This window comes from Ranitomeya imitator, chromosome 4, assembly GCF_032444005.1.
Source record: "Ranitomeya imitator isolate aRanImi1 chromosome 4, aRanImi1.pri, whole genome shotgun sequence".
NCBI lineage: Eukaryota > Metazoa > Chordata > Amphibia > Anura > Dendrobatidae > Ranitomeya > Ranitomeya imitator.
In genome coordinates this window covers 1,156,835-1,181,636 of record NC_091285.1, presented here as the reverse complement: position 1 = coordinate 1,181,636, position 24,802 = coordinate 1,156,835, and the positions used below count along the sequence as shown (strand labels likewise).

The window sequence follows — 24,802 nt, the reverse complement described above, 5'->3', positions numbered from 1 at the left end:
ATTCTTTTGTTTAAGTGTTCCCTTTATTTTTTTGAGCAGTGTATTTTACTCCAGAAGGTAGGCAGTGTTTTACAAAAGTATATTATTATTTATTTATATAGCACCATTAATTCCATGGTGCTGTTCCAGAGAAAGGGGTTATAGATATCGTTTATAGTAAACAGGTTTACACTGACAGACCGTTACAGAGGGGAGAGGACCCGGTCCTTGCGGACTTACATTCTATGGGATAGTGGGGAAGAGACAAAAGGTAGGGTATAAAAATATATTATAAAATAATAATCTTTATTTTTATATAGCGCCAACATATTACGCAGCGCTTTACAGACATTATCATGAGACAAGTATACATGTACAGAACGCTTCCAAATAAAAAGGGATTAACGGAAGAAAATAGACTTACAGTTCTTTCATATCATGGCTGACCATGTGGCTGGAGGGGCAATACATCAAGATTCATTACAGAAGAGACTCTCAGCTAGACCATGGACAAAGACTGCAGCAAAGTGAGGATTCACGATCTTATACTTGTGCCCAAAACTAGTGACCTCACTAGGCTGAATACTCCCTGTCAACATGCAATTGTGACGTACCCGCTCTCAGCACGCGACTTGGGGTTGCGCCTGCAAGGGTTAATCTATCTCCCCCAGCATTCAACCTCTGTCCTATGCTGTAATGGGAGCATAAATCACACATCGACCCAGGCCACACACCCCCCTCATACACGCTGCCACCACTCACCGAACACATGGGCGAGGAGTCCAGGAAATATTACTACTACTGTCTGCCAATCATAAGGACCACACAGTTAAAGGCTATGGATTCTTTAGAACATACAAGGTCCAACTTGTTAAAAGTTTTATGCTTTAATACAAAAAAAGGTTCAGTTTACAGTAAAGAACAGGGTATAAAAATATGGTAATAAAAAGACAAGTATGCAAAACAGTTATAAAAATAAACAGGAGAAAACTTACAGAAAATAGCCAACTTCATAGTCTGCTATCTGCTCCCTGAAGGTAAGATGAACATGGACTAGAAGACATCAGCTAGGCTGACCCCCAATAAGTGAACACGATTCTATGTATACAGGCCTGATTTATAGTGTCACTTTGGAGGTCAAATTTCTAGACCAGCCTCTCGGGTAAATATTATACTTGCTTGTTTTTGATTGGACCACGGCCGCTCCCCCAATGAATATATTATTTGCTCTCAGATTCCCTGTGTAAATGTTTCTCAGATAGTGTCAGGCTGTAATTGACATCTCTCTTCAAAGAGCTAGGAGGTGTCAAATGTTTCCCTTTCTTCTTGGTTCCCAGCACCACCCCCTGGTGAGATTTGGAGACAGTAATCTGCCTTCTCAGATACATGTTGTGACCTTTGTGAGACCTGCAGCCTTCAGGGCAGATGTTAAATTACTGCTGGTCACACATATAGACCTGTACATATTTAGATATATATATATATATATATATATATATATATATATATACACACACAGATACATACAGTATTTCACCACACTCCCCTTTTCCAAAGTTATGGAAAACCATCTCTAGACATCTCGTAGTATGAACCTCATAGAAGAACGACACAATTATCATTATGCTCACCAAGACATGGGGGTTCATTTAAGTATAAACACGAGGTAGATATAAGACCCGCTTAAGCAGCAATCCATCTCTCCATCCCTGCTAGGCGCTGCAACTAGAAAACGCACCGGCATGTAACCCTATTGTCGCACATCCCAAATATATAACTTTCATATCTCCTTCCTGAGGGAGGGGGGAAAAGAGTGGCTTAGAAATTCACTATGCTAACAGAGTGAAGGGGAAGTCAGCAAGCCCACAGCGTGTGTCTGCCATAGGGCCTTGTTTTAGTATCAGTGAGTGCAGTCTGGGAGAAAAGGGGGGTAGAATCTGCAGCGTGTGTGTCACGATAATGGGAATATGCCATGTTTGAGTTCACGCTAAAAGTTCCATGGCTTCCAGACACACGCTGTGGGCCTTTCCGACCCCCCTCTTCCCACTCTGCCTGTGTGTGTAAATCCTAAACCCCTCATTCACCCCTCCCTCAAGAATTTATATGGTTCTATGCTGCGGGCAGACAAGTCTCCCTACCCTACTCATTCCTCCCTCCTACCTGGTACTGGTTAAAACTGGTATAGAAAGCGTGAGCTTCTATTGTTCTTTCAAGGTTATATATTGGCACCGATCAGGGCTAGAGATATAAGAATTATAGATTCCGGATGCCCATTGAGGGATCTCAACTCCCTGAAATCGCTAGAAGCTAAACCTGAGTGCAAAGTGCTGATTTCTCCATAAGCGGGTCATGTGACTATGCCATACTTAAAAGAATCGCCCCGACATGGTGCACCTCTTGCAAAGACACAAATAGGCGGGCACCGCACACAATATATCCCAAAGGGATCAGCCACGTGCATATAAAAAGTATCAAAAAAAACAAAGAAGAAAAAGGACTATGCACAAAGTGGGATCAACCTTATAAATTTAATTTTATTCCAACAATACACCTTACACAAAGGCACAGAAAGGGAGAAACAGACATTAAAAACATTTAAAACTAAACGGACCCACCCACATCCCCCCATATGCAATAACAAGGATCCATATAGCACCATATAACAAATATGACAGTAATACAAAAAGGCACTTGAACAGCTAGGCAGATCAATATAATGACCAACACATATATTTAATACTTTATGCTGCCCACTTAAAGGACCCTAATAAGAAAAAGGCGTTATACGATGTAAGGACCCAAAAGTGACAAGAGATACTCCCCTAGTCACACAGCAAACCTGTGATCAATAGACGTGCTGTCCTAGGCAAAAGTCAGGTGCTAAGTCAGTGAAATACCTGATGCATCTAACTTGCCATATGACCCTAATACTAACACCCCATATAATACTATACCAAAATGTGGCACCGATTTTTCAGTTCCTAAGGGGTAAATACCCCAATGATATCAGTAGCAGGATGTGCCCTCGAGCAAAGAATAAAGAGCAGCAAACACACAAAAATATGTGCATCCAGGTAAGGTCAGGATGGACAGAAAGATGGAACCAAGACCGGGGAGATCCAAAAGAAAGGGGGGATGGAGGCCCCACGCGTATCGACGCTGCTAGAGCGTCTTCGTCAGGGGAAGGTGCCACATTTTGGTATAGTATTATATGGGGTGTTAGTATTAGGGTCATATGGCAAGTTAGATGCATCAGGTATTTCACTGACTTAGCACCTGACTTTTGCCTAGGACAGCACGTCTATTGATCACAGGTTTGCTGTGTGACTAGGGGAGTATCTCTTTTCACTTTTGGGTCCTTACATCGTATAACGCCTTTTTCTTATTAGGGTCCTTTAAGTGGGCAGCATAAAGTATTAAATATATGTGTTGGTCATTATATTGATCTGCCTAGCTGTTCAAGTGCCTTTTTGTATTACTGTCATATTTGTTATATGGTGCTATATGGATCCTTGTTATTGCATATGGGGGGATGTGGGTGGGTCCGTTTAGTTTTAAATGTTTTTAATGTCTGTTTCTCCCTTTCTGTGCCTTTGTGTAAGGTGTATTGTTGGAATAAAATTAAATTTATAAGGTTGATCCCACTTTGTGCATAGTCCTTTTTCTTCTTTGTTTTTTTTGACATGGTGCACCTCCTGATCATTGTGCCTTTCATATACGAGATTCATGCAGCATGGTGGCGCAGTGGTTAGCACAGCAGCCTTGCAGCGCTGGAGTTCTGGGTTCTAATCCCACCTTGGACAACATCTGCAAAGAGTTTGTATGTTCTCTCCGTGTTTGCGTGGGTTTCCTCCGACATTCCAAAGACATACTGATAGGGAATTTAGATTGTGAGCCCCATTAGGGACAGTGAAGATATTGTGTGCAAACTGTAAAGCGCTGCGGAATATGTTAGCGCTATATAAAAATAAAGATTATTATTATACAGCGAGCTAGGCATAAAAATGGTAAACATAACATTAAGTAAAAGGGGAAGGTTCAGCCTCTAAGTGAGGTCACCACAGGGGGAGTGTCTTGGATTTAGGCTAGGAAATAAGTGAGGGAAGCAAGCAGTCTTGACTTATCTTTGTCTGGGGTCCTGCTGAGAGACAGTGGTGATGCATCTGGATAGATGATTGTCCTCCCCCCCCCCACACAGCACACGGTCAATCATGAGATGACATAATGAAATGTAAGTGGTTTTTCAATGCTAATCCCATTTTATTTGTAATTGTATTGTACATATATTTGTCTTATTTATAATATCTTTTTATACCTCTGTAAACACTGCCTTCCGTTTTTGGAGTAAAATATAAAAATTACTAGCTTGTCTCCCCCTTGCTCTATAACGTACGGTCGTGTCCTCTGAAGTGAATTACGCTACTAATTTGGGTGGGCTCCGGATCACTTATTAATTAAGAAATCGGAGCTGGTGGCAGGAGAATTTGTCCTGTGCGTTTGGGAGTCTTTGTAGCGACTGGCGGTGTTGATAATTATTGTTTCCGCCTGAGTGGGAGTAGTTATATCACCCTCGCTGCAGTGTGCCCAATAGCCAGTACAAAGTAAGGCAGCCTTTCTGGTGACTAACTATCCTAGGTGCAGTACCCTGTCTGATCTGAGGGTAAGGGGGGCGCCAGAGAGCTGCAAGTTCCAAACCGGAACTGGGAAGTGGGATATAGATAAATCCCCCTTAGAATGAACCAGGGGCAACCAAACAACCCCGGGTCATGACAAATTGGTGTGAGTGGTGGGGATGATAAAGGTATCCTCCCCGTGAAGTGCTGGGATTCCTGACATTGTGTGCCATAGAACCTTCTAGAAATAAACTCATAATATGGCATATTTATATTACCGTGACACCCAGGTTTTAGTAGCCATGTGGCTCTTTTAATCTTGTGGTGTTTTACATGTTTTTCATCGTGAACTTTATTATGGTGACCTTCGTTGTTTACTTTTTTCGGTTTCCCGCACTGTTCTTAGTAAGCGCTAGGTTGATCCCATGTGATTGGGGTGGTGCCGCCATTTCAGATTTCCCTATGTTCATGGCAGGGGCACAGTGTATCTAGCCCCATCTGGCATCCGGTGAGGAGGTCGACCTATTACGAAGGGTCATCAGGATGAGGAGGTCTCAGGCCATCGGCAGATCGTGGTGTGCGGCGTAACGACCAGTCACATGGTGATAAATCTGGAAGAAAAGATATAGATCGATGCGTCTGTGGCATGGTGACCCCAAAAAGTTACCCCAGGTGTCCCTCACGCCCAGGTAAGGCTACTTTCACACTTGCGTCGGTACGGGGCCTTCGCAAACCGTCGGCCTGACGTACCGATGGACGCTGTGCTAAATGTAGCACAACGTGGGCAGTGGATGCAGTTTTACAACACATCCGCTGCCCATTGTGATGAGCGGGGAGGAGAGGGCGGTGTTCCGGCCGCGCATGCGCGGTCGGAAATGGCGGACACGTCGCACAAAAAAGTTACATTGAACGTTTTTTTGTGCGTCGCGTCCGCCAAAACATGACGGATCCGTCGCTAATACAAGTCTGTGGGCAAAAAACGCTTCCTGCGAGCACATTTGCAGGATGCGTTTTTTGCCCATAACGACGGAGCCCAGAAGACGGAAGTGTGAAAGTAGCCTAAGCGGCCCCTGGTATCCCTCACCCCAAATAATCAGCCCCTGGCATCTCTCACCCCCAATAAGCGGCCCCTGGTATCCCTCACCCCCAATAAGAGGCCCTTGGTATCCCACACCCCCGATAAGCGGCCCCTGGTATCCCTCACCCCAAATAATCAGCCCCTGGCATCTCTCACCCCCAATAAGCGGCCCCTGGTATCCCTCACCCCAAATAATCAGCCCCTGGCATCTCTCACCCCCAATAAGCGGCCCCTGGTATCCCTCACCCCCAATAAGAGGCCCTTGGTATCCCACACCCCCGATAAGCGGCCCCTGGCATCCCTCACCCCAAATAATCAGCCCCTGGCATCTCTCACCCCAAATAAGCGGCCCCTGGTATCCCTCACCCCCAATAAGAGGCCCTTGGTATCCCACACCCCCGATAAGCGGCCCCTGGCATCCCTCACCCCAAATAATCAGCCCCTGGCATCTCTCACCCCAAATAATCAGCCCCTGGCATCTCTCACCCCAAATAATCAGCCCCTGGCATCTCTCACCCCCAATAAGCGGCCCCTGGTATCCCTCACCCCCAATAAGCGGCCCCTGGTATCCCTCACCCCAAATAATCAGCCCCTGGCATCTCTCACCCCCAATGAGCGGCCCCTGGTATCCCTCACCCCCAATAAGCGGCCCCTGGCATCCGTCACCCCCAATAATCGGCCCCTGGTATCCCTCACTCCCAACAAGCGGCCCCTGGCATCCCTCACCCCCAACAATCGGCCCCTGGCATCCCTCACCCCCAACAATCGGCCCCTGGCATCCCTCACCCCCAACAATCGGCCCCTGGCATCCCTCTCCCCCAATAATCGGCCCCTGGCATCCCTCTCCCCCAATAATCGGCCCCTGGTATCCCTCTCCCCCAATAATCGGCCCCTGGTATCCCTCACCCCCAATAAGCGGCCCCTGGCATCCCTCACCCCCAATAATCGGCACCTGGTATCCCTCTCCCCCAATAATCAGCCCCTGGCATCCCTCACCCCCAATAAGCGGCCCCTGGCATCCCTCACCCCCAATAAGCGGCCCCTGGTATCCCTCTCCCCCAATAATCGGCCCCTGGTATCCCTCTCCCCCAATAAGCGGCCCCTGGTATCCCTCTCCCCCAATAAGCGGCCCCTGGTATCCCTCACCCCAGATAAGAAGCGGCCCCTGGTATCCCTCTCCCCCAATAAGCGGCCCCTGGTATCCCTCTCCCTTAATAAGAAGCGGCCCCTGGTATCCCTCACCCCCAATAAGCGGCCCCTGGTATCCCTCTCCCCCAATAAGAAGCGGCCCCTGGTATCCCTCTCCCCCAATAAGCGGCCCCTGGTATCCCTCACCCCAGATAAGAAGCGGCCCCTGGTATCCCTCTCCCCCAATAAGCGGCCCCTGGTATCCCTCTCCCCCAATAAGCGGCCCCTGGTATCCCTCTCCCCCAATAAGCGGCCCCTGGTATCCCTCACCCCAGATAAGAAGCGGCCCCTGGTATCCCTCTCCCCCAATAAGCGGCCCCTGGTATCCCTCTCCCTTAATAAGAAGCGGCCCCTGGTATCCCTCACCCCCAATAAGCGGCCCCTGGTATCCCTCTCCCCCAATAAGAAGCGGCCCCTGGTATCCCTCTCCCCCAATAAGCGGCCCCTGGTATCCCTCACCCCAGATAAGAAGCGGCCCCTGGTATCCCTCTCCCCCAATAAGCGGCCCCTGGTATCCCTCTCCCTTAATAAGAAGCGGCCCCTGGTATCCCTCTCCCCCAATAAGCGGCCCCTGGTATCCCTCTCCCCCAATAAGAAGCGGCCCCTGGTATCCCTCTCCAATAAGTGGTGCTGCACAGCCCATCACCCCCCATGGCAGAGTCGGCACTCACCTGTCTCTCTATATCCCCCAGCAGAGTACTGGCCCCGATGCGGAACAGCTGTGGCGTCAGCCAATCATCTCCCAGCTCCTCCTTTATCAGTGACAGCCAGACCAGCGCCTCCTTCGCACTGCGGATCCCTCCAGCCGGCTTAAAGCCCACCTGATGGACGACAGGCGAGATGATGAGGGGAGGTGAGGTCCGCCAGATGCTGCCAGCACGGGGCCCCGCTCCCAGGACAGGAGGCCGCCAGCACGGGGCCCCGCTCCCAGGACAGGAGGCCGCCAGCACGGGGCTCCGCTCCCAGGACAGGAGGCCGCCAGCACGGGGCCCCGCTCCCAGGACAGGTGGCCGCCAGCACGGGGCCCCGCTCCCAGGACAGGAGGCCGCCAGCACGGGGCCCCGCTCCCAAGACAGGAGGCCGCCAGCACGGGGCCCCGCTCCCAGGACAGGTGGCCGCCAGCACGGGGCCCCGCTCCCAGGACAGGTGGCCGCCAGCACGGGGCCCCGCTCCCAGGACAGGAGGCTGCTAGTACGGGGCCCCGCTCCCATACAGGGGGCTGCCAGCACGGGGCCCCGCTCCCAGGACAGGAGGCTGCCAGCACGGGGCCCCGCTCCCAGGACAGGAGGCTGCTAGTACGGGGCCCCGCTCCCATACAGGGGGCTGCCAGCACGGGGCCCCGCTCCCAGGACAGGAGGCTGCCAGTACGGGGCCCCGCTCCCAGGACAGGGGGCTGCCAGCACGGGGCCCGCTCCCAGGACAGGAGGCCGCCAGCACGGGCCCCGCTCCCAGGACAGGAGGCCGCCAGCACGGGGCCCCGCTCCCAAGACAGGAGGCCGCCAGCACGGGGCCCCGCTCCCAGGACAGGTGGCCGCCAGCACGGGGCCCCGCTCCCAGGACAGGTGGCCGCCAGCACGGGGCCCCGCTCCCAGGACAGGAGGCCGCCAGCACGGGGCCCCGCTCCCAGGACAGGTGGCCGCCAGCACGGGGCCCCGCTCCCAGGACAGGTGGCCGCCAGCACGGGGCCCCGCTCCCAGGACAGGTGGCCGCCAGCACGGGGCCCCGCTCCCAGGACAGGTGGCCGCCAGCACGGGGCCCCGCTCCCAGGACAGGAGGCTGCCAGTACGGGGCCCCGCTCCCATACAGGGGGCTGCCAGCACGGGGCCCCGCTCCCAGGACAGGAGGCTGCCAGTACGGGGCCCCGCTCCCATACAGGGGGCTGCCAGCACGGGGCCCCGCTCCCAGGACAGGAGGCTGCCAGTACGGGGCCCCGCTCCCAGGACCGGCAACTAGTAGCACAAGGCCCCACTCCCAGGACAGGAGGCCGCCAGCACGGGCCCCGCTCCCAGGACAGGAGGCCGCCAGCACGGGCCCCGCTCCCAGGACAGGAGGCTGCCAGTACGGGGCCCCGCTCCCAGGACAGGGGGCTGCCAGCACGGGGCCCCGCTCCCAGGACCGGCAACTAGTAGCACAAGGCCCCACTCCCAGGACAGGAGGCCGCCAGCACGGGCCCCGCTCCCAGGACAGGAGGCCGCCAGCACGGGCCCCGCTCCCAGGACAGGAGGCTGCCAGTACGGGGCCCCGCTCCCATACAGGGGGCTGCCAGCACGGGGCCCCGCTCCCAGGACCGGCAACTAGTAGCACAAGGCCCCACTCCCAGGACAGGAGGCCGCCAGCACGGGCCCCGCTCCCAGGACAGGAGGCCGCCAGCACGGGCCCCGCTCCCAGGACAGGAGGCTGCCAGTACGGGGCCCCGCTCCCAGGACCGGCAACTAGTAGCACAAGGCCCCACTCCCAGGACAGACCACTCTCGACATGGGGCCCCCATCCCGGCAGACACAGCTACGTCTGGTACTCGCCTTGTTGCCCGTCCTCCAGTAGTACTCGCGGATGGCCCGCACCATCACCAGGGCCACCGGGTAGGTGGCGTTCACAGACTCCTTTCCTGTTGACGTCTTGATGAAGTCAGATCCTGAAACAGAAGAAAAGTCTCTACTGATATCAACAATAATGGTGCAGACAGGCAGTGACCACGGGCAGAGGGGGATATTCACACCAAAGGGGGCAGCACTGGCTGTGGGGGGCATGGAAATATCTAAGGACACTGCAGAGGCACCGACCTATTCACAGTACACAAAAAGGAGGAAGACACTGCAGGAAACGGGAGACACAAGCATAGGATTCTCTCCTGTAAGAGCAGCCACTATGGATTCCCTCCTGTTAGAGCGGTCACTATGGATTCTCACCTGTAGGAGCCAGCACACTATGGATTCTCGCCTGCAAGAGCGGTCACACTATGGAGTCTCTCCTGCAAGAGCAGTCACACTATGGATTCTCACCTGTAAGAGCAGTCACACTATGGATTCTTGCCTGTAAAAGCAGTCACTATGGATTCACGCCTGTAAAAACGGTCACTATGGATTCTCACCTGTAAGAGCGTCACACCATGGATTCTTGTCTGTAAGAGCCGTCACACTATGGATTCTCGCCTGCAAGAGCTGTCACACTATTGAGTCTCTCCTGTAAGAGCAGTCACTATGGATTCTCGCCTGTAAGAGCGATCACACTAGGATTTTCACCTGTAAGAGCGGCCACACTATGGAGTGTCTCCTGTACGAGTGGTCACACTATAGAGCTCTCTACTGTAAGAGCAACAACACTGCGGCTTTTCTCCTGTAAGAGCGGTCACACTATGGAGTCTCTCCTGTAAGAGCGGTCACACTATGGATTCTCTCCTGTAAGAGCGGTCACACTATGGATTCTCGCCTGTAAAAGCGGTCACACTATGGAGTGTCTCCTGTAAGAGCGGTCACACTATGGAGTCTCTCCTGTAAGAGCGGTCACACTATGGAGTCTCTCCTGTAAAAGTGGTCCCACTATGGATTCTCGCCTGTAAGAGCGGTCACACTATGGAGTCTCTCCTGTAAGAGCGGTCACACTATGGATTCTAGCCTGTAAGAGCGGTCACACTATGGATTCTCTCCTGTGAAAGCAGTAACACTGTGGATTTTCTCCTGTAAGAGTGGCCACACTATGAATTTTCACCTGTAAAAGCAGTCACACTATGGATTCTCGCCTGTAAGAGCGGTCACACTATGGATTCTCGCCTGTAAGAGCGGTCACACTATGGAGTGTCCAGGGGTAGTGCCTGGTGACTTGACATTGGGGCCCGTCTGCCCAGTAGGGTGTCTGTTGCTGGGTATCGTCTGGGCAAGTCGGCTTTTATTACTCTGCAGCTGTCCTGTGTACGTCTTCAAATCAATGTGGTGAAACAGAACGTGTATTAAAGGAAATATGTCAGCAGGTTTTATCTCTAATCTGAGAGCAGCATAGTATAGAGATGGAGCTCTTGATTGCAGCCATGTGTCACTTACTAGGCTGCATGCTGTAGTTTTATCAGAAGGAGATTATCACTGAGGACTAGAGACCTGCGGTCCTAGAAGTTCAATATAGATCAGCAGGTCCACGATCGCCGCCGATGTAACAATGGCGGCTGCCATAGTAACTGTAGTGTGGTAACACACCACCGCAGACGCCAGATGCAGCACACAAGCAGCCCTTAATGGGACTCCAGTTCTTCACTTGGGAACATGTCCTCTACCTATTTCTTTATCATGAGTAAGGTTTGATCAAGACCCAGTGGGTCGAAACGTTACCTTACACCACTGCGGTGATCTGTTTATTCTGGTATTTTGAAAACTAAAAACCACTTGCTTGGCAAAATTTTTGAAGGAACTCTGAGTGCGACCGTTTATGCTTGGGACTATAGTAACTGTACTGGACGCAGGTCCATGACCGCCACCGGGTGTAATAATGACTGTCACGGTAATGCCATATTATATTGTGAGTTTAGTGTCAGAAGGACATGGCTTTCTACACACACACACAATGCAGCTATGACCCCCTTTTCTCCCCCCCTGCATTCCTCCATCAAACGGCAAAGCCTAGAGCAACGACACTGGGTAACTTGAAGCTAGTGTAGGGTGTGGCTTTAAACTGCAGGTGACCAATCCTGAAAAGCCACTCGTGGTCCCTCCCCTCTCACTCAGGAATGCCTTTGAGACTTTGGAAAAACGTAAATAACTATCGGATCAGTGCATATCATTAAAAAGCCCCTTTAGTGATGTTACAAGCTCAGAGGTATAGGTTCTTGCACATAGCCTGGCTTTCATTCTTGCCTGGCACCTTAATGCATGAAGACCCTTTGTCATGCATTGTGATGTCTGGATCTTCAACAAGCATGGTTAGCCCGCAATGATTAAGCAAAATGTGAGTGTAATCTTCTATTTTAATCCTTATTTTATTTTGTAATTTGTAATGTATATACAAATTGTCTCTTTTCTAATATCTTTTTATACTTTGTAAACACTGCCTAATTTTTCATGGAGTAAAATATTTAATTGCTAGCTTGTCTCTTCTGCTCTATAACGAACTGTGTCCTCTGAAGTGAATTGCGCTACTGACTTTGGGTGGCTTCGGAACCGTTAATCGGAGCTGGTGGCAGCATACTTTGTGCGATTGGGAATCTTTGCAGCAACGGCGGCGTTGATAATTATTGTTCCGGCCTGTGTGGGAGTAGTTATATCGCCCTCGCTGCAGTGTGCCCAATAGCCACTACACAGCAAGGCAGCCTTTGATGACTAATTACCCCAGGTGCAGTACCTAGTCTGACCTGAGGGTAAGGGGGGCGCCAGAGAGCTAAAAGTTCCAAACCGGAACTGGGAAGTGGGATATAGATAAATCCCCTTCAGAAGGAACCAGGGGCAACCAAACAACCCCGGTTCATGACAAATTGGTGTGAGTGATGGGGACAATAAAGATATCCTCCCTGAGATCCCCGACATACTGCTGGGATCCGTGACAGTTTTGCCAGCACGGTGTGAACCATGACAATGACTGCTGCCATAGTAACTGTACTGCATGCGGGTGCATGACCGCCACCGGGTGTAATAATAGAAGCTGACAGCTCAATCCCGCCAGCAAAAAGAACATTACTCAGGACTGTTGTAATCACAGAATGATGGGAGGATGGGAAAACACTGAGGTATTGATCACAGGTCGCGCACGCAACACACTAACACTACCCCAACATCACCCGACACAACCTCCGCCAGGTGTAATAAAAAGCTGACAGCTCAATACCGCCAGCAACAAGAACGCCATTACCCAGGACCGCTGTAATCACAGGATGATGGAGGACAGGAAAACACTGCAGCATTAATCACAGGAGGAAGAGGGCGCAACACACCGACACTACCCCAACACCTCAGAGACGACCACCGCCGGGTGTAAAAATGGTGGCTGACAGCTCAATACCGCCATTACCCAGGACCGCTGTAATCACAGGATAATGGAGGACGAGAAAACACTGTGGCATTAATCACAGGAGGAAGAGGGCGCAACACACCGACACTACCCCATCATCACCTCACACACAACCGCCACCAAGTATAAGAATAAAGGCTGACGGATCAATACCACCAGCAACAAGAACTCCATTACTCAGAACCACTAGAATCACAGGATGATGGATGATGGGAAAACACTGCGTCATTAATCACAGGAGGAGAAGCGAGCAACACACCGACACTACCCCAACACCACACCGACTACCCCGAAATCACGCAGACACTACCACAACACACATCACCCCAACACTCCCTCAACATCACACCGACACTACCTTAAGATCAACTGTCATGAAATATGATGTAAGTCTTATTATTCAATAACGCACATTGAACTCTGCTACATCGCCGTAGTTTTGTGACTGTCATGCTGCAGCCACGATCCCCGCTTACAGCTTCCCCCCTCCCTTTCCCCTCCAGCTACACACTCCGTGCACCGTGATGGCCTAACTGGTCGAAGCAGCCTGAAGCACGTGGCAAGCCAAGATTTCTTAGTACGGTGTTCATGTAAGATCAAAAATACTGGCACTGAAGAGCCAGAAAAACACGAAACTTACATTTTTGGAATGTGAATCAGTAGAACCACAGACCAGTGAGTTTTCTAAACCCCAACATCAGCAGAATCTGAGAAATGGATTTCTACTTAACTGAGTCATATATCCACTTCATGTGTGGACTTAATAGAAACCCAATTTCAGAACAAGAATAATGATAGTCACGCTGTCACTCTATGAGATTTCCTGCCAGAGATATGAAATTAGTTAGTTTTTAGTAAGTGTTCAGTCCTTGTGGACAAGGGGAGTGCCTTCCATATCTCTGCCCACTCAGTGAGGTCATGAACAGAGGGAATAAGGATACGAACCTAATAAGGAGGGTGTCTTTGCCAGGGAATCAGCCAGGAGAGGCTGTGAAACTTGACCTGACGATTTGGGGATGTTTCCCCTCCCCCACCAACCAACTCCACATGGTTTGCCAGTAACTGAAATATGTAAGTCTTCACTTTAATCTCATGTTTTTATAATTGTCTGTACTTATTGTAATGGTTTCATTTTGTAACATCTTTTTATACTTTTGTAAACACTGCCTACTCTTTTTGGAGTAAAATATACATCTTTACTAGCTTTGTTCTTCTTGCTCTAAATGTACCACCACGTCCTCCGACTAAGTCAATGCTACTGATTAGGTTGGCTCCTGACCCGATATTAATTCAAATCAGGGGCTGGTGGCAGCGAAGTGCGTTCTGGGGTATTGGGGAAACCCTGGCAGTGACAGAGTTTGATAAGTGTATATCTCGCCTGGGACCGAGAATAGTTATATTGCCCTTGCTGCAGTGTGTCCAATAGCCAGTACGCAGCAAAGCAGCCTTTCTGGTAACTACTTATCCTAGGTGCAGTTCCCCAACTGACCTGAGGGTAAAGGGGGGCCCCAGAGAGCTGCAAGGTCCAAACCGGAACTGGAAAGTGGGATATAATAAATCCCTGACGAACTGGGGGCAACCAAACACCCCCGGTTCATGACATCAACTCAACATCACCCCAACATACATCACATCAACACTACCCCAACATCACACGGACACTACCTCACATCACCCCAAACTGCAGAAACCCCAGGCACTGCAAGTCCAGAGACACCGCTTGGAGGACTATTATTCTCTGTTATCAGCCATTACTGATGAGGAGACAGTAGGACAGGAGACTACAATCTATTACTCCCTGTTATCAGCCATTACTGGGGGGAGGAGACTACAATCTATTACTCCCTGTTATCAGCCATTACTGGAGGAGGAGACTGTAGGGCAGGAGACTACAGTCTATTACTCCCTGATATCAGCCATTAATGGGGAGGAGACTACAATCTATTACTCCCTGTTATCAGCCATTACATCATCAGTTGCACGTCAGTGACAGATCCCATCACTGGACTTTTTGTGGCCCCCATAACACCCCTCAGACAAAGGGGCAGCGGAGTTCAGCAATAACCCTGGACAGGAGACTGACGGACCCCAGCAACCCACCCTCACAGAGGAACGGCCCTTGCACTTGAGGAGAGGATCACTGCAGTCACAATGTGGACCTGAGAAGGGCCCGGAGGCCACAGCCATGAGGACCATTCACCAAACGTGACCAGGACCCCCGGCTTTCCGGACTCTGCCGTGTTCGTCTGCATAGGTTCAGTGTCTTGTGAAGGAGCTACTGGGCACTTACCGGCCATCATGGCCACCAGGCTGGCCTTGTACACATTTGTGAGGGAACCGAGCTCTCCGGTGCCCAGGATGGTCTTCATGTGTGACTCTCCACATGCCTCACGGAACATCCGTATCTCCTCATACAGCTCTAGAGGGAAAGATGAGAAGACAATAAGTCCCTGCCGTGACTCCAGGACGAGTCCGCGCCATGACTCCAGGACGAGTCCGCGCCGTGACTCCAGGACGAGTCCGCGCCGTGCCCCCAGGACGAGTCCGCGCCGTGCCCCCAGGACGACTCTCCGCTATGCCACTAGGAACACAGACAGAACTAGTCCCCGCGGTGCCACCAGGACTATATAAGGGACGAGGTGACCTCTCGCCTTCCTTGTGTGATAAGTTGTCCTCCAGACAGATCAGCATGAGGTGACAGTGCCTGAGACAACCAATCACAAGTTATCTGTGGAGGCCTGTAAGTAACCCCGCCGGTGGATGAAGCCGTTGTGCCCTCCACAGGTCAGAGTCGCCTGGACCCTCATAGTCCACGACCCCTCATACCCTATAGTTGTGGGGCAATGAGGCAGCAGGGGGCGCTATCCTCCGATATCGGAGTTGTAATGGAGAGAAGAGCTGTGGTCTGCTACTGCTCAGATCATGTCACTCTGACAACACTTCCTGTCACTCTGCAGATCCAATGGCTTTATCACAACTCATAAGTGTACTGAGAGTCCGGAAGTGTTATCATAGGGACAAGGCAGCAGCTGAAGTGCACGGAGACCCCCAGACACATCTAGTGAAGAGCTGATGGAACAATCACCTTCCCAGCGGCCGCCCAGCGCCAGTGTCCTGTTTATCACTATGTCGATCTCTGCGGCTCCAGCGTCCACGGCCGTCCGGACCTCCGCCAGCCGCGTCTTCAGGGGGGTTTGCCCGGACGGAAACCCGGTGGCCACTGCGGAGACAGAATTGTTCTACAAGTCACCACTGGGGGGAACAACGCACCGCAACCTCCGCCGGAAGCAGCAACACGGCGCAACCACCGCCGGCAGCAGCAAGGACCGCCAAAATTAGCAACACGGCGCAACCACTGCTGGCAGCAGCAACACGGCGCATCCACCGCTGAAAGCAGCAAGGACCGCCAAAATTAGCAACACGGCGCAACCACCGCTGGCAGCAGCAACACGGCGCATCCACCGCCGAAAGCAGCAAGGACCGCCAAAATTAGCAACACGGTGCAACCACCGCCGAAAGCAGCAACACGCCGCAACCACGGTTGGAAGCAGAAAACACCACAGGAAGCAGCAACATGCCGCAACCACAGTCTGAAGCAGCAACTTCACGGGTTTACTGCGACTTGGAGCCAGAAGACCGTATTGTCTGATTTCTCCTATTCCTGCATTGATTAGAAACACTTCACCTTCATATTAAACGGTGCAGGTTTCTTTTAGCAGTGCAGGGGTTAATCTGCTCAGTTGAGAGCTCCTGGAAGCTTTCCTGCATTAAGGCTCTCAGCTGTGCTCTGTTAGCCGCTCCCATCTATGTAATCTGGGCCCTGGCTAGCACTCATTGTCAGAGAGGCTTATGGTGCACGGCTGGAGGTTGTTGTTGTTGGAGAAGGCGGTTGGTGGATTTATCTGTTACTGTTGCTAGATTTTGCGAGTGGGTTTTATCCTTGAAAGTGTATTTTTCCGCAGCACGATGTTATCATGTATATGCCCTTTTACCGCAATGTGCTTTCTTTGTCTGTATCACATACCCTTTACTGTTGTTTGGTGCCATAACATCGCCATTCTGCTGCCAGGCTATGGCCAGACCATCGCCAGATGTCCCAGCGCCACTTTGTCGGTCTGGACACCTGTTCGTGCCTGCATGCTTTGTCTCACTGACTTTCCATAAAACTGTTCTGCTGCAAAATCTCAGAATAAACTTCAGTCTCAGCTTAATAAGAGGATTGTCGACATATTTTTACCGGCTCTTCCAGCTCTCAGTAAGGACTTTCTTACACTACTCCCCTGTTCCCTGGGTGGGGGAAGGGTACATATTGAGGGCACATTCAAGAGCTAAGGCAAGGTACGTGGCCCCGGCGTCTTCACCATCAGAAGTAACCCAGGGAACAGGGAGAGCTAGGGCGCCCCTAGTGTTAGGGACAAGGAAGGAGCCCCTGGTCCTGGGACACCTGACAACAAAGTCGTAACAGCAACATGCTGCAACCACAGCTAAAAACAGAATTACGCAGCAACCAACTCCAACAGAAGAAAAAAAAAAAAGTGGAAAAAAGCCGCAAACCACTGCCTCCGACAACAGAAACACACCGCAACCTCACCGCTACCAGCAACGCCGTGCCACAACCACTGCCAGAAGAAGTAACACAATGCTACCACTGCTGAAAGTAGCAACGTGCCGCAAACATCGCCGAGAGCAACAACCACCACTGGAAGCAGCGACAACCAATGCCGGCAGCGACACACCGCCACTGGTAGCAGAAACACGCCACAACCACCAGCAACAATGCCCCACAACCACCCCAGCAGCAGCAGCTCTTCTCTGCACCTGCGCCACTTACCTGAGGCCACCGGTATGTGACAACCAGCGTCCTTCAGAGCTTTCACAGAGTCCGTCACCCTCGCAGGATAGACGCACACGGCCCCGGTCACAATATCTGCAAGAAACACGAGACAGCAAAGATCAGACCCCGGGGGATGTCTGCAAAGGACACAACGGACCCCTGGGAAGGAAGCAGAGGGATCTCCAGACAGGACATGACAGATCCTCTGGACGAAGCAGAGGCCGGGGGATCACCGAAAAAGGCATAACAGATCCTGTGGAGGAAGCAGAGGCTGGGGGATCTCCAGAGAGGACATGTCAAATCCCCGGGGGAGGAAACAGAGGCAACGGGGAAAACTCCGAAAAGAACATGACAGATCCTGTGGAAGAAGCAGAGTCCGGGGGATCTCCGGAGAGGATACGCCGAACCCACGGGGAGGAAGCAAAGGCCGGGGGATGTCTGCAGAGGACATGGAGGACCCCCAGGGAGGAAGTAGAGGCCGAGGGATCTCTGGAGAGGACATGGAGGACCCCCGGGGAGGAAGTAGAGGCCGAGTGTTCTCTGGAGAGGACATGGAGGACCCCCGGGGAGGAAGCAGAAGCTGGGGGATCTCTAGAGAGGACATGGCGGACCCCCGGGGAGGAAGCAGAGGCCGGGGGATCTCTGGAGAGGACATGGCGGACCCCGGGGGAGGAAGCAGAGGCCGGGGGATCTCTGGAGAAGATATGGAGGACCCCCGGGGAGGAAGCAGAGTCCGGGGGATCTCCGGAGAGGATACGCCGAACCCACGGGGAGGAAGCAAAGGCCGGGGGATGTCTGCAGAGGACATGGAGGACCCCCAGGGAGGAAGTAGAGGCCGAGGGATCTCTGGAGAGGACATGGAGGACCCCCGGGGAGGAAGTAGAGGCCGAGTGTTCTCTGGAGAGGACATGGAGGACCCCCGGGGAGGAAGCAGAAGCTGGGGGATCTCTAGAGAGGACATGGCGGACCCCCGGGGAGGAAGCAGAGGCCGGGGGATCTCTGGAGAGGACATGGCGGACCCCGGGGGAGGAAGCAGAGGCCGGGGGATCTCTGGAGAAGATATGGAGGACCCCCGGGGAGGAAGCAGAGGCCGGGGGATCTCTGGAGAGGACATGGATGACCCACAGGTAGGAAGCAGAGGCCGGGGGATCTCTGGAGAGGACATGGAGGACCCCCGGGTCCATCATTTGTGAGGAAACCTACAATGTGGATTATCAATCTCCCCCCATTCTGAGTAGGCAGCTCCTCTACAGAGTGAATGTAACCAGATCCCCTCTACGCCACATAGGACGATGGGGGTTGTGCTGCCAGTACCCGAGTCGTCCATCTTGATGCTGCGCAGAAGGTCATCTCGGATTGGATGCTTGGCCTTGTAGCAGAGGCGGTGGACATTGGCCGCGGTGTCGTCTCCGGAGAGGGTGGTCAGATCCATGCAGGTGACGGCTTTCAGCAGCCAGGCCGCCTGTACAGGACAGGAGCGAAGGGTTAATAAGCGCCACTGCACCCCCCAAGTCCAGATGAGACCCCTCCTCACCTGCCAGTCCTTCTTCACCGTCCTACGGCTCTGAATCTGCTCCGCGCGTCTCAGTACGGCCGGCTGATTGACCGCAACTCGGGAAACCCACCCGAGGTCTGGAAATGAGGGGGAAGTCTGATGTGATAGAAGCTCCCAAAAAACACCAAACCGGCCCCCCGCTGCCACCGAGAAAGAAACCATCCCCCCTGCTGCTGCAGATTAAGAAACCGCTGCCCACCGCAGGCACCGACAAACAAACCAACAACCCCGCTGCCACCAAGAAAGAAACCGGCCCCCCGCTGCCACCAAGAAAGAAACCGGCCCCCTGCTGCCACCGAGAAAGAAACCGCCCCTCCGCAGGCACTGACAAAGAAACCGGCCCCCCGCTGCCACCAAGAAAGAAACCGGCCCCCTGCTGCCACCGAGAAAGTAACCATCCCCCCTGCTGCTGCAGAGGAAGAAACCGCCCCTCCGCAGTCACAGACAAAGAAACTGCCCCCCCCCCCCCCCCCCCGCTGCAACCAAGAAAGTAACCGGCCCCCCGCTGAACCAAGAAAGGAACCGGCCCCCCAACTAAACCCAAAGTTTAAAAAACGACCTTCGAACTCTCGAAAGAAACCAAACAATGTGCAGAGTCCTCACACTGAGCAGCTACTTCTCCCCGACCAGGGTGCAAAGTGCAGAGCGAGCGTCACCCCGGAGCGACCAGAGAGGAAGAGAAGGCGGACAGCGACCGAGTCAATGAGGCAGCACAGAACGCAGCTACCGGGGACACGGGGGAGCGCCGCACGCAGAGACCGGGGACACGGGGGAGAGCCGCACGCAGAGACCGGGGACACGGGGGGAGAGCAGCACAGAGAGACCGGGGACACGGGGGGAGAGCAGCACGGAGAGACCGGGGACACGGGGGGAGAGCAGCACGGAGAGACCGGGGACACGGGGGGAGAGCAGCACGGAGAGACCGGGGACACGGGGGAGAGCAGCACAGAGAGACCGGGGACACGGGGGAGAGCCGCACAGAGAGACCGGGGACACGGGGGGAGAGCCGCACAGAGAGACCGGGGACACGGGGGGAGAGCAGCACGGAGAGACCGGGGACACGGGGGGAGAGCAGCACGGAGAGACCGGGGACACGGGGGAGAGCCGCACAGAGAGACCGGGGACACGGGGGAAAGCCGCACAGAGAGTCCGGGGACACGGGGGGAGAGCCGCACAGAGAGACCGGGGACACGGGGGAGCGCCGCACGCAGAGACCGGGGACACGGGGGAGAGCCGCACAGAGAGACCGGGGACACGGGGGAGAGCCGCACATAGGGACCGGGGACACGGGGGAGAGCCGCACAGAGAGACCGGGGACACGGGGGAGACACACATAGGAACCGGGGACACGGGGGCCGCACGGAGAGACCGGGGACACGGGGGAGAGCCACACATAGGGACCGGGGACACGGGGGAGAGCCGCACAGAGAGACCGGGGACACGGGGGAGAGCTGCACGGAGAGACCGAGGACACGGGGGAGCGCCGCACATAGGGACCGGGGACACGGGGGAGAGCCGCACATAGGGACCGGGGACACGGGGGCCGCACGGAGAGACCGAGGACACGGGGGAGAGCCGCACATAGGGACCGGGGACACGGGGGAGAGCCGCACATAGGGACCGGGGACACGGGGGAGAGCCGCACATAGGGACCGGGGACACGGGGGAGAGCCAGACATAGGGACCGGGGACACGGGGGCCGCACGGAGAGACCGAGGACACGGGGGAGAGCCGCACATAGGGACCGGGGACACGGGGGAGAGCCGCACATAGGGACCGGGGACACGGGGGAGAGCCGCACATAGGGACCGGGGACACGGGGGAGAGCCGCACATAGGGACCGGGGACACGGGGGAGAGCCAGACATAGGGACCGGGGACACGGGGGCCGCACGGAGAGACCGAGGACACGGGGGAGAGCTGCACATAGGGACCGGGGACACGGGGGAGAGCCGCACATAGAGACCGGGGACACGGGGGAGAGCCGCACATAGGGACCGGGGACACGGGGGAGAGCCGCACAGAGAGACCGGGGACACGGGGAGAGCCGCACGGAGAGACCGGGGACACGGGGGAGAGCCGCACATAGGGACCGGGGACACGGGGGAGCGCCGCACAGAGAGACCGGGGACACGGGGGAGAGCCGCACATAGGGACCGGGGACACGGGGGAGAGCCGCACATAGGGACCGGGGACACGGGGGAGAGCCTCACGGAGAGACCGGGGACACGGGGGAGAGCCAGACATAGGGACCGGGGACACGGGGGAGAGCCGCACATAGGGACCGGGGACACGGGGGAGAGCCGCACATAGGGACCGGGGACACGGGGGAGAGCCGCACATAGGGACCGGGGACACGGGGGAGAGCCGCACATAGGGACCGGGGACACGGGGGAGAGCCGCACATAGGGACCGGGGACACGGGGGAGAGCCGCACGGAGAGACCGAGGACACGGGGGAGAGCCGCACATAGGGACCGGGGACACGGGGGAGAGCCGCACATAGGGACCGGGGACACGGGGGAGAGCCGCACATAGGGACCGGGGACACGGGGGAGAGCCAGACATAGGGACCGGGGACACGGGGGAGAGCCGCACATAGGGACCGGGGACACGGGGGAGAGCCGCACATAGGGACCGGGGACACGGGGGAGAGCCGCACGGAGAGACCGAGGACACGGGGGAGAGCCGCACATAGGGACCGGGGACACGGGGGAGAGCCGCACATAGGGACCGGGGACACGGGGGAGAGCCGCACATAGAGACCGGGGACACGGGGGAGAGCCGCACATAGGGACCGGGGACACGGGGGAGAGCCGCACATAGGGACCGGGGACACGGGGGAGAGCCGCACATAGAGACCGGGGACACGGGGGAGAGCCGCACGGAGAGACCGAGGACACGGGGGAGAGCCGCACGGAGAGACCGGGGACACGGGGGAGAGCCGCACGGAGAGACCGGGGACACGGGGGAGCGCCGCACGGAGAGACCGGGGACACGGGGGAGAGCCGCACGGAGAGACCGGGGACACGGGGGAGAGCCGCACGGAGAGACCGGGGACACGGGGGAGAGCCGCACATAGAGACCGGGGACACGGGGGAGAGCCGCACGGAGAGACCGGGGACACGGGGGAGAGCCGCACATAGGGACCGGGGACACGGGGGAGAGCCGCACGGAGAGACCGGGGACACGGGGGAGAGCCGCACATAGAGACCGGGGACACGGGGGAGAGCCGCACGGAGAGACCGGGGACACGGGGGAGAGCCGCACGGAGAGACCGGGGACACGGGGGAGAGCCGCACATAGGGACCGGGGACACGGGGGAGAGCCGCACATAGGGACCGGGGACACGGGGGAGAGCCGCACATAGAGACCGGGGACACGGGGGAGAGCCGCACGGAGAGACCGAGGACACGGGGGAGAGCCGCACGGAGAGACCGGGGACACGGGGGAGAGCCGCACGGAGAGACCGGGGACACGGGGGAGCGCCGCACGGAGAGACCGGGGACACGGGGGAGAGCCGCACGGAGAGACCGGGGACACGGGGGAGAGCCGCACGGAGAGACCGAGGACACGGGGGAGAGCCGCACGGAGAGACCGAGGACACGGGGGAGAGCCGCACATAGGGACCGGGGACACGGGGGAGAGCCGCACATAGGGACCGGGGACACGGGGGAGAGCCGCACGGAGAGACCGGGGACACGGGGGAGAGCCAGACATAGGGACCGGGGACACGGGGGAGAGCCGCACGGAGAGACCGGGGACACGGGGGAGAGCCAGACATAGGGACCGGGGACACGGGGGAGAGCCGCACGGAGAGACCGAGGACACGGGGGAGAGCCGCACATAGGGACCGGGGACACGGGGGAGAGCCGCACATAGGGACCGGGGACACGGGGGAGAGCCGCACGGAGAGACCGGGGACACGGGGGAGAGCCGCACAGAGAGACCGGGGACACGGGGGCCGCACGGAGTCTCCTCCTCTCACCCATCTCGCTCCCCGGATTTCTGGATGACATGTTGGTTGCTCTCTGCTTCCACTGCCTTCCAGCTCTGTGCTCCGCCCACTGTGATCATGTGACCACCGCCCCCTTCTAGCAGGTCACATGACCCATAGCAGAGGCAGGAGCTGAGATCCACCAGTCCCACAGATCTCCGTCCTCCTCCCCCTCTATAGTCCCACAGATCTCCATCCTCCTCCCCCTCTATAGTCCCACAGATCTCCATCCTCCTCCCCCTCTATAGTCAGATAGATCTCCGTCCTCCTCCCCCTCTATAGTCCCACAGATCTCCATCCTCCTCCCCCTCTATAGTCCCACGGATCCCCATCCTCCTCCCCTCTATAGTCAGATAGATCTCCGTCCTCCTCCCCCTCTATAGTCCCACAGATCTCCATCCTCCTCCCCTCTATAGTCAGATAGATCTCCGTCCTCCTCCCCCTCTATAGTCAGATAGATCTCCGTCCTCCTCCCCTCTATAGTCCTATAGATCTCCGTCCTCCTCCCCCTCTATAGTCCCATAGAATAGATCTCCGTCCTCCTCCCCCTCTATAGTCAGATAGATCTCCGTCCTCCTCCCCTCTATAGTCCTATAGATCTCCGTCCTCCTCCCCCTCTATAGTCCCATAGAATAGATCCCCGTCCTCCTCCCCCTCTATAGTCCCACAGATCTCCATCCTCCTCCCCCTCTATAGTCCCATGGATCCCCGTCCTCCTCCCCCTCTATAGTCCCACAGATCCCCGTCCTCCTCCCCCTCTATAGTCCCACAGATCTCCATCCTCCTCCCCTCTATAGTCCCACAGATCTCCATCCTCCTCCCCCTCTATAGTCCCACGGATCTCCATCCTCCTCCCCTCTATAGTCCCATGGATCCCCGTCCTCCTCCCCCTCTATAGTCCCACAGATCTCCATCCTCCTCCCCCTCTATAGTCCCATGGATCCCCGTCCTCCTCCCCCTCTATAGTCCCACAGATCCCCGTCCTCCTCCCCCTCTATAGTCCCATAGATCCCCGTCCTCCTCCCCCTCTATAGTCCCATGGATCCCCGTCCTCCTCCCCCTCTATAGTCCCACAGATCTCCGTCCTCCTCCCCCTCTATAGTCCCACAGATCTCCGTCCTCCTCCCCCTCTATAGTCCCATAGATCCCCGTCCTCCTCCCCCTCTATAGTCCCATAGATCCCCGTCCTCCTCCCCCTCTATAGTCCCATGGATCCCCGTCCTCCTCCCCCTCTATAGTCCCACAGATCTCCATCCTCCTCCCCTCTATAGTCCCACAGATCCCCGTCCTCCTCCCCCTCTATAGTCCCACAGATCTCCGTCCTCCTCCCCCTCTATAGTCCCATAGATCCCTGTCCTCCTTCCCCTCTATAGTCAGATAGATCTCCGTCCTCCTCCCCTCTATAGTCCTATAGATCTCCGTCCTCCTCCCCCTCTATAGTCCCATAGATCCCCATCCTCCTCCCCCTCTATAGTCCCATAGATCCCCGTCCTCCTCCCCCTCTATAGTCCCATAGATCTCCGTCCTCCTCCCCCTCTATAGTCCCATAGATCCCTGTCCTCCCCCTCTATAGTC

At 55.4% G+C, this 24,802-nt stretch overlaps 1 protein-coding gene across 1 annotated transcript; it reads right to left on the bottom strand.

Annotated features, from left to right (window-relative positions):
• Positions 1 to 4,883: 4,883 nt before the first annotated feature.
• On the bottom strand, positions 4,884 to 23,332 carry DERA (deoxyribose-phosphate aldolase). Its single transcript, XM_069762748.1, has 9 exons — positions 23,219 to 23,332; positions 19,212 to 19,309; positions 18,992 to 19,139; positions 17,675 to 17,770; positions 15,929 to 16,063; positions 15,134 to 15,262; positions 9,378 to 9,490; positions 7,530 to 7,679; positions 4,884 to 5,203 (listed from the first exon to the last, which is right to left on the bottom strand). The coding sequence occupies exons 1-9, from the start codon at positions 23,247 to 23,249 to the stop codon at positions 5,147 to 5,149; spliced, it is 957 nt and encodes a 318-aa protein (XP_069618849.1). The 5' UTR covers positions 23,250 to 23,332; the 3' UTR covers positions 4,884 to 5,146.
• Positions 23,333 to 24,802: the final 1,470 nt, after the last annotated feature.